The sequence below is a fragment of the Festucalex cinctus genome, chromosome 4 (assembly GCF_051991245.1).
Source record: "Festucalex cinctus isolate MCC-2025b chromosome 4, RoL_Fcin_1.0, whole genome shotgun sequence".
NCBI lineage: Eukaryota > Metazoa > Chordata > Actinopteri > Syngnathiformes > Syngnathidae > Festucalex > Festucalex cinctus.
Genome location: NC_135414.1, coordinates 32,184,118 through 32,194,333, shown reverse-complemented (window position 1 = coordinate 32,194,333; position 10,216 = coordinate 32,184,118). Strand labels below are relative to the sequence as shown.

Sequence of the window (10,216 nt, the reverse complement as noted above, 5' to 3'; positions counted from 1 at the left end):
CGGCGCCGCGTGGATGCTCATCAATTCATAATTGGTGGAAGCTTCCGTCCTGATTCTGATGGACACAAACTGGCGCAACTCGTCGTTCACTCATTCATTCATTGACTCATGTCATCGTACCATTCAGCTCATTCATTTGTTTCCTTTGACTTATTTTTTCCTCCATCATTTGTTCATGCATTCATTCACTCATTCATTCTGTTATTCACGCGCATCATCTTTCACGCATGCATCTCATTCCTCCTTTCTTGACTGTCCATTGCTTGCCTTGCCAGCCGCACTCACTCATTCACTGCTCGCATCACTCATTCATCGCTCGACGTCACGTTTGGGGAATTTGCCCGCGCGAGGTCGGCGGCGTCAACAGAACTCGCATCATCGCTGATGAATATTCATGAGCGCGCATCAAGATGAGCTGTCAAATGTTCAACAACAACAACAAAAGGCTGCTCAAGAAACTGGAAAAGATGGACAACATCTCCTGAAACGTGATTGAACTTGTGAAAAATGCTGAGCTCATACATGACATGATGGCAAGATTTGGAAAGAGTGATTCGAACAAATTCCACGTGCGCAGGTTTGACCAGCAGATGGCGCTATTGCGGTGTGTCGTGGCACGCCCCTCCAATCCCCGCCCACATTTTGCGACAAGCAAGCTCCCTCCGACGGTGTTCGGGCAGGATGAGCGAAAACAGTTTTGAGTTGTGAAGTTTTGATACAGTGAAATCAAGAAATGGAAAAGAAGCAAAAGCAAAGGTAGCAATCGGCAGAGCGATCGATGCGCTCCGGACGGCAGACTCGACTAACGGAGCGCAGAGTAGTCGCTCGCCGAGTGGCTCAACATCAGCTGACAGCCCGTCCGCGTCCAATGCGGAAGTGGGCTGAAAAGTGACGTTCTCCGCGACCGTCAGTCAGTCAGCCAGTCAGTCAGTCAGTCATGGTGTTCGAGTCTTTGGTCAGCGACCTTCTCAACAGGTTCATTGGCGACTACGTGGAGAATTTGGACAAGTCTCAGCTCAAAATCGGAATCTGGGGAGGTGAGCTTGCTAGGGCGGCTAACTTGGGCCAGACTCCGTTCACACGCCTCGCTAGTCAAAACGTGCTTGCCTTTGTGCAAACAATTGCCAATTACAGACAATTGTGCAAAGTTTAGCGGCACGCAACAAGGTTTCCTCTCAACATCGGTGCTCCTCTAACCTCTTGAACGTCGTTTATATTGACGCATTTCGTCGTTGGTTGACTTGCGCTGCTCTGCTCGCTAGTTAAAACTTTGCACGTCTTGGTCGGTAGGCCACCAAAACGGATTTGTTGTGGAGAGTCTCGCGACATACAACGAGGTCTTCTGTAAACTTCGGCCTTTAAAACAAAACAAAACAAAACAATAAACCTTTTCCCTTCTGTCGACCGCTAGTGATGCTGATCGAATGCTCTGGCATGTGGGCAAGGAGAGCCGCAGTCGGCCACGCGCTTTCAGACAAACTGTCAAACGCACAAATGATAATCCCACATTTGTGCTTTCTCAAGGTCTTTTTTTTTTTTTTTTCCCCTTGGTTGTTTGGATCATGTCACCAATCTTTGTCAACTGCTTTGAGACTCTTTTGGTGATCAAATAAACTTGACTTGGCAAATAGAAAACAGCAGCGCAGGCGCAGACTGAGGCCAAGTTTTGGACGTTTATTGTAATACTGAATTTATTGCTTGTGCTTATTATTTGATCGTTCAATCATTTCAATGATTACATTTATAATTATAATAATAATTATTATTTACTTATTAAAAAAATGGATGGAAAGAGGTGCTTGACAAAAGTAATTGTGTATTAAATTGCAATCAGTTATTGAAATTATTCTTAACCAATTAATTAATTAAGCCGAAACTACTTATTATTCATCATTATAGTAATGAAATAATAATTTAAATGAATTGTATTTAATTTAAATGATTACATTTATAATATAATTTAAATTAATTTCATTTAATTCATGTAAATGATTACATTTATAATTAATTGATTCATTAATTAATTAATAATTATTATATAAAAATCATGGAAAGAGATGCTTGAAAAAAGTAATTGTGTGCTAAATTGCAATTACGGGGCCCAAAAAAAATGTTGCTTTTCAATCATTTTTCATTGAAGTGGAGTGGTTGCCATGGTGACGCGTTGTTTTGATCTCTTGTAGGAAATGTTGTTCTGGAGAACCTGCGAGTGAAGGAAAATGCGCTGGTAAGTTTTCTTCATTCGTGTTTTTGCTTTTTCTCTTTGAAGCCACGAAAAAGGTGACGCGGATTTTTGTATTTTGTCTTCAGAGCGAATTTGAGCTCCCGTTGAAGGTGAAGGCCGGACAGATCGGTGAGCGTGCGGCCGCTCGCGCGTGCGACTCCTCCTTCCTCGCGTCCTCTTTTCTCACTTGCGCTTCCTCCTTTTTGTTGTTGTTGTTGTTGTTGTTGCTGTTGTTGCTGTTGTGCGTTCGTGCGTTGGTCAGGCACGCTGACGTTGAAGATCCCATGGAAGAACTTGTACAACGACGCGGTGGTGGCCACGCTGGACGGACTCTACCTGCTGCTCGTTCCCGGCGCCAGTAAGCCAAAACAAACTCTTTATTATTTCATCATTTGAATAATTCAGTTATTTAATTGCATTTCATTCATATACATTTATATCGTTGAAATTCATTTCATTTCATTCATTTAAATGGTTACATTTATAATATATGATCATGAATTCATTATTTCATTATTAGAATAATTTAATTGGAATTCATTTAATTCATTGAAATGATTACATTTATAATATAATTGAAACTAATTGAATTTAATTCATTTAAATGATCAAATTTATAATATATTATCATTAATTAATTATTTCATCATTCATTATTATAATTATTAATTGAATTGAAATTAATTCATTTCATTCATTTAAATGATGACATTTATAATATATTAATTAATGAATGAATAATTTCATTATTCTTTATTAGAAAAATTGAAATTAATGTAATCATTTAAATGAATTTAAATCCATTTAATTGAATTCATGTAAATGTCATAAAAGTTGTCAAATATTATTATGAATTGTAATTAATTTCTATAAAGCCGTGACGGCCGCCTGCTGCATTGGCCTGTGCCTCAATATCTGCCATGTTTGATGTGTGTGCGCGCGTGCGTTCCAGCCGCCGCCGGCGCGGCCGCGACGTGCCCGTTGAACGGTAAGCCCGACGTTGGACGGCCGGGTGGCGCTTGGCTCCTCCCTTCCACTTCCGGGTGGCCTCCGCAAAGCGGTCGGAACCGGTTTTGACCCGCGGGACCGTTCGACTCACTCATTGACATACTTGCTCACAAAATATTCATTCATTTATTAACATATCTCAAATAGAGATGGATTATTATTTTTTTTGTGCGACTGCACGTCAGTGGGGAGGGGACACAATTTGACCGACCTTTGGGGGAAATAAAAGGGGGAAAAAAAGCCGAATCTTGTAAAAGTGTAAAAAAAAAACAAAAAAGAAGAAGAAGGTCCACGTTGTGTGGGTCAAGCGGCCCGTCTCGAGAAATGAACAAGATCTTGCTGGGAAGGTTTTCCAAGATGGTCGTTTTGGGAACATTTCTGGACTTCATCAGTGGTTGTCTTTATTGATTGTTTTTTTTTTTTTGTTTTTTTTTGTTTTGGGGGTGTGTGAAAGCTGTCCTCTATTATTTGCTGCAAAACTCCATTTTTGTCCTCAGGCCAAAACACTGACATAAAAGTATTGCTTTGGCGCCTTACTCAAGTGTTTGGCGGCCGCCAATAGCAAAAATCCCGCCGATTATGTCGCAAAATGGCGGTGAAATCGTCACTTTGCTCAAAAAGAAATTCCTGCACACACACGGCTGCTTGGCACCAAGCTGCCACATGATGGCGCCAAAGCACAACTTCTGACATCATTTGAGCCTGAGCACAAAAAAAACAACCAAACCGGTAAGGAGCGAACCCTGATCGATATGAGCCGATAGGCCAAGACTTTTGAGGTGCGAGGCGGCCATTTTGCTCCTCCCAAGAAACGTTTCAGACACTACTTAGTAGAAACGGCATCATTTATCATCTTTAAATGTATGAAACACAAACAAGAGGACGTCAGACATTTTCCAACTTGATTTCAATCCATGTAGAAATGATATGCTGAATGATGTTTACAGGAGGAAACTTGTATATTTCTTCTGAACGAATTCTATTTGTAATTGAACAAAAGATGCTAGGATGCCAAATCTAATATTGGCGACTCAGGAACTGAGGGATAAAAGAAAAAGAGGGTCTTCAAAGCAGCACATAGCTTCCACTAGTTACTCCTATTATTATGATTATTTTCATTGTTAAACAATAGTGAGCACCCCGGCACAAACAAACTGCCGCCAAGCTGTAAATGTCTCATTTGTACGTATAGCGTCTAGTTGATCTAGTAGATGGTCTGCTGGTGAGGTGGGAGCAGCAAGATGGCCGCCCTGTGACTCGCACTGGCGTTGATGGGCTAACGGCTATCCGCTCATTTATACATGCAGGAGTAAACGATGCGCTTGTCCTTCCACTACCCACAATGCACTGCTGACTTTGTGCGTGTTGTCTAACAGCCATCAAGTACGACGCGGCCAAAGAGGAACGCTACCAGCAGGAGGCCAAGCAGCGCCAGCTGCAACGTATCGACAATGCGCTACGCATGGCGGCGAGGCGAGGTGAGACGACGCCAGACGACGCGAAACGATGCGAGACGACGCAAAATGATGCAATTTCACAATTTTACAACCAAAACTTTGAACAATACAAAAGTAGTCGGGGTGCGAATTGCCTCGTATCTACTAACACGATTCATAGCTCACAAATCAATGTGATACCGATTTAATCCCGATAAGAATTTGTAAGTCGATTATTGCCCTTTTTTTTTTTTTAACCTCAATTTAGAAAATCATTTAATCAATAATTTTGTTGATGATTTCAAGTGGAAAAAAAAGGCACACCTGTGCACTGACCGTCTGCTTTCTGTTTGCTGCGTTGATTTTCCTTCTTCCTGCTTGCACGTCCTCACAAGTCGATATTATTGAGATGTTGATCTGATTCCAATTTCCGGATGAACCCAAAATGCACGAGAGCCTTTTTCAGGTGACCTTCATTTGACGCAGATAATCAATATTTGAAGCCGATATTCCTTTTCACTAAAAGGGAAAATATTGACATAAAAAATAAAAAATTCAAAGTCCAGCTCGTAACTTTTTTTGGGGGCGAATTTTAAAGCATATTTTTGTTTATTGAGCAACTTTTAGGGTTAGTAAAATATTGGAGATTTTTTTTTCCATTTATTTAGTCAATAGACGTCTTTGTTTTTAAAATCTAACAAGTTCTGTTGCATGTTTTCAAATGTGAAATAAAATCAAACTAAGTATTTGAAAATATCTGAAGTATTGCATTTTTACTTATCTTAGTTTTAATTTCAAATAAAAACAGAATGTGCAGAGAATTTATTTTTAAATAGAAATTAAAAGAAATAATTCAATTGAAATTAGTTTCCTGAAGTTAACACTTTGTTTTTTTTTTTTTTTTTTTTTAAATGCTCTATTATCGGCCATATGATTCTTCATAATGGCCGATATTTGTCTGAATATCGCTAATGGGTCCATCCGTGTTGATGATCGTATGGAGGCGGTTTTGTTTGTGATTGATCCCTCTTGTGTTGTTGTGTCGTCGTGTTCACGCTGCGTTTTGGTGTCAGCGTCGCAAAGTGGCGATTTGCTCTTCGGTCTGGAGACGATCCTTTATAAGGACACGCGCAACGGTAACACGCACACACGCCATTGCTTGCATGTAGCATGTTAAAGACGTGTTTGTGTCAAGCTTCTTGTTGAGGAAGATTTCACGTTGGAATTTCCAGGCCCGTTTGGTTCACGTTTAGCGCACAAGATGCATTTCAAATAAGCAAAAGAAAGAAAGCAATATATATATATCCAAAAAAAAAAATGTTTTCCGTCCCACACGCTTTCAACATATGAAAGAACACCTCAGCCGCTTTCAGCGTCACGTTCCTTCTCGGGATGTCACCATATCCAAACATCACCATACGATATAATAAGTCAGGCCAGTCTTGGTCCTCGCTGCTGATTCCAAACTTGAGCTCATCCTGAAAAAAAAATTCACCATTCAGCTCAAACTTCTGCGCACGTTAGTCGGGATGTAACGATATCAAAATATCACGATACGATATGAAGCTCACAATACGATTCATTATCACGATGTTGTGGGGACGTTGACGGTAATAAAAGGGCCAAAACGTGCAACGTTGTTTATTAATGAGGCTTTTAATTAGTCTAGTTTTAGTCCGGTGAAAAATGCATGTTGACCAAATGGTTTTGGTTGACGAAATCAACACGAGAAAGCAACGATGCAATGATGAGAAAAGCAAAAGCAACAAATGGGCCGAGTCACCAAATTTGCTCACCAACAAAATCAGCCACTGCAAAAGAATCCAGCAGCGAAAACCAAAGCAAAATCTGGCGAGGTTCGGCTCCGTCCGCCGGCTGTTGTGCATTGTGAGCTTTTGTGATTGCTCGTCCGTCCGTCCGTCCGTCCGTGTCACTTGTCTGTCACCTTCTTCAACTAACTGCTGTCTCTTTCTTCAACGCTGCAAAAGTGACAAAAGGATTTAAAAAGCACAAAAAAGCTCTGCGGAAGTCGAAACGCGATCAGGAGGGCAAGTCGGGTGAGTTGAGGAAGAAAACCAAACCAAACCAAACCAAACAAACAAACATCTGGGAGCTTCGCGCTTGATTTTTTATTTGTTCGGTTTGATGTCCAAACGCCTGCAGCGGCGCTTGTGAAAGTTTCCCCGTTTGCTGCTTTCAGAGAAAGTCCCGGATGAGAAGAAGGACACGTTTGTGGAGAAGTTGGCCACGCAGGTCATCAAGAACCTGCAGGTGAAGATCAGCAGCATTCACCTGAGATACGAGGACGACGTGAGTTGACCGTCTTTCGGAGGCGCAAAATCATTTGTGGCGGCTCGATAATTCCAAATAGCGATAGCCAGCTGATATCGATACTGGCGCCAAAATATCCATCTGCTCGTTCCGTTTCAGTTTGGATGCGCTGCTGAAAAACAAAACTGGTTCATATATTTTCTGTTTTCTATTTGCTGTTGCAGAAAAAGATGCAAAATATACTCTAGTTGTTGACTATCGTGATATTGATATTAGTGCAATATTTAACATGTACTTAAACATTTTTTTACGTGGTAAAATAAGCGCACTCGATGTCTTCTTAGTTAATGCGATATGCATATCGCATGGGCCATTATCGTCATATCAATATTTTTTTTTCAGCCCTAATTTGTGTTTCTGAACAGTAGATGATAAAAGTATTTGTTTACATTTCTTCTCCTATGATCACTTTTTGCACGTTGTTTAATTAAGACCGTTTAAAAATATATATTTTGTTATGATTGGAATGTTTCTGGGGGGGAAAGCATTTTTGTATATATTTATTGATCAAACTTTGTCCTCATTTTTTCTTTGTTTCAAAAGGAAAGACCACAAAAGCACTTCAAAGGTTGAAATTTGATTGTGAATAATCAATTTGATGATACAGCTACCTTCATTCAAAAAAAAAAAAAAAAAAAACAATTTTGAAAAAGTCTCGATTGGTATCGCCGATACTGGCCCGGTATTCACTTGTATGGCACATCTGTAGTGCAAAGTGTCCCCGGGCGCTCGCGTGGACATTTGTTGTGCGTTTCAGGTGTCGGACCCACAGCGCCCCCTGTCTGTGGGAGTTACCCTGGCCGAACTCAGCCTGCAGGTAAACAAACACACCTGCCGCATCTGCACCTTGTCAGAACTTGACAACAACTTCCAAACGCTGACTTTTGTTTTGGTTTTTTTCCCTTTCAGACTACTGATGACAAGTGGAACTTGTGCATCCTCAACGAAGCGGCAAAAATCATCTACAAGGTCAACAACCGTTTTTTACCGATCACAATCGTGTGGAGATCCGATTTTTGACGCCCGTAACGCGTTTCGATGTGTTAGTTGGGCCGTCTGGAGTGTTTGTGCGCCTACTGGAACGTCAACAGTCAAATCTTCCACCGAGGATTGCGGCAAGACATTGTGGTGAGATTCTTTAAAAAAAAAAAAGCGTCACTAATGTGCTGGGATGTAACGATAACGGCGATATCGAGATACTAAAACTAGGGCTGCACGATATTGGAAAACTAGAAACATTTCAAGCCACTTCCTGTTGAAATCAGGTCACTTCCTGTTTTTTGAGGTGAATGTTGAATGTTTGTTTTTGTTTGTTTGTTTTCAGGATCAGCTGAAATGTGGAATCAGCAGCAAGGATCAGGAGTTGCCGGACCACCACTACAGTCAGTACTTGTCTGTCATTTGTTGCAAGTGGAACCACAACGTTTTATGTATCGTCCATTGAGACCTTTTCATGGAACTCGACGTCACATCCGTTTAGTTTAGTTTTTTGTGGCTAAAGCGAGACGTTGATGTGCACCCACCGAATCTTTTGTGCTGCAACGAAGTCGACCTTTATGCGGACCTGCACCGAAACTTTATGTGGGTCTCGATTTTCATGTGGACCTGGACCAGATCTTGATCTACATCTCGCCCCTTAAGAGGACCAAAGTGTTTTCATGCACTTGAAAATTAGGCGCGGGAACGTCACAATACGATGCGATACAAGAATCACAAGAACGATTATCTCACGATATCGAAATATTGGTCAGGTCATAAATCCACGATAAAACAACTCACGACATAAACAGATGGGGTTTTTTTTTTCAATGAGAAAATCGTTTCTTTTAGTACACAATATTCAAACTGGTGACAACTTTAGTGTATTTTTTTTTTATTTTAACAAATACAAATGTCTTCTACACTTTCTATCAACAACTTTGTAAACACGATTTTCATGCAACATGTCAGTCATGGTCAATTTTCATTTTATAAACTGGCATTTTTTGCGTAACATTGCAAAAGTAAATAAATAAATAAAATGACTTCAATATTAAATTCAATTCAATCAGAAATTGTTTGCTTGAAAAAGTTGAAGCAAAAATGTTTTCAAACTTTAAAATTGAAAATATAATCCACATTTCATTGAAACATATGCAAAAGCGAATCAGTTGCTGGACAGATCAAATCAAATCAAGTCAAAGAGCGCTGATGAGTTTTGTTCATCTGCCCTGCACTCTTCTGAGGCGCTCCCCCTAGTGGCCCACCAAGTTATTGCTCAATAAGTCATTCACAATGTAGCTGTTCTAGTAGCTGTATATCAATATGGCCGTACTTGAGCAGGCATATCAATAATCTATCGGGAGTATCCCGATTTATCGTCACACTAGTTGAACGAGATCCTCGTGTGGATTTCTAATCTTGCTCTTGTACTGGAACAAGAAAATCCGTCTGCAGCTCAGACTTGATGTCAATCTGGAACTTCTTTTTTTTTTTTTCCTGTAGACTGGGATTGAAAATCTTTTTGTGGGCCTGGAGCGAGACTTTTCTGTTGACCTTGGTCTTTAGGTGGAACTTGATCCTTTTGTGGACCTCGATCTTGATGTAGACCTGGAAGCAGACTTTTATGTGGATGTCGGCCTTGGCTCTTCTCAACTAGATTTGGATTCGTATTCTTAGTCCGACGTAAGTTTTTTGTTTTCCTCCCCCAGTTTTCAAGCCCATCTTCGCTTCGGCCAAAATCCGCATCAACCCCAACGCCGAGCAAGAACTGGACTCTCCAAGAGTCCAACTGCACCTGGAAGTCCAAAACATCGACATCCAGATCAGCAAACCTCAGGTAAGCACACGAGGAGGCGGGACCGTCCAGAAGCGGTCGCGTGACGACCATCACTATGGCACGACGTGAAGATGGTCCCTATAGCGACGGTTGTCAGGACGACCGTTGCTGTAATGTGAAGACGGTGACGTGGAAGCTGTCGCTATGACGACCATCGCGACACGGAAACTGTCGACCGCTGCCCTGACGATTGTCACCATGACGACCGCCCGTTTGTTTACATGTTGCGTTTGATTGAAGTACGGCAGCATGGTGGAGATGCTGGAGTCTGTGGACCGCATGGCGAAGAACGCCCCCTACAGGAAGTTCCGGCCCGATGTCCCGGTGCGCGCCAACGCCCCCGTCTGGTGAGTTGGGATTCACGCCAATCCGGATTCGTCCGCAAAACTTCCGCTTGTT

At 41.4% G+C, this 10,216-nt stretch overlaps 1 protein-coding gene across 4 annotated transcripts in view; it reads left to right on the top strand.

The window, feature by feature from the left end:
* Positions 1-655: 655 nt before the first annotated feature.
* Positions 656-10,216, top strand: part of vps13c (vacuolar protein sorting 13 homolog C) — a 43,231-nt gene continuing 33,670 nt past the window's right edge. Inside the window, exons 1-15 of one of the 4 annotated variants that reach the window (XM_077520403.1) lie at positions 656-1,037; positions 2,184-2,227; positions 2,311-2,353; positions 2,487-2,582; positions 3,177-3,212; positions 4,609-4,710; positions 5,742-5,804; positions 6,657-6,725; positions 6,869-6,978; positions 7,757-7,816; positions 7,909-7,968; positions 8,047-8,127; positions 8,324-8,381; positions 9,690-9,817; positions 10,058-10,164. In XM_077520403.1, coding sequence (XP_077376529.1) covers positions 938-1,037; positions 2,184-2,227; positions 2,311-2,353; positions 2,487-2,582; positions 3,177-3,212; positions 4,609-4,710; positions 5,742-5,804; positions 6,657-6,725; positions 6,869-6,978; positions 7,757-7,816; positions 7,909-7,968; positions 8,047-8,127; positions 8,324-8,381; positions 9,690-9,817; positions 10,058-10,164 — 1,157 coding nt within the window. In that variant the 5' untranslated portion in view covers positions 656-937. The remainder of the gene's footprint in view (positions 1,038-2,183; positions 2,228-2,310; positions 2,354-2,486; positions 2,583-3,176; positions 3,213-4,608; positions 4,711-5,741; positions 5,805-6,656; positions 6,726-6,868; positions 6,979-7,756; positions 7,817-7,908; positions 7,969-8,046; positions 8,128-8,323; positions 8,382-9,689; positions 9,818-10,057; positions 10,165-10,216) is intronic. The other 3 variants (XM_077520404.1, XM_077520405.1, XM_077520406.1) reach the window with 3 other exon arrangements.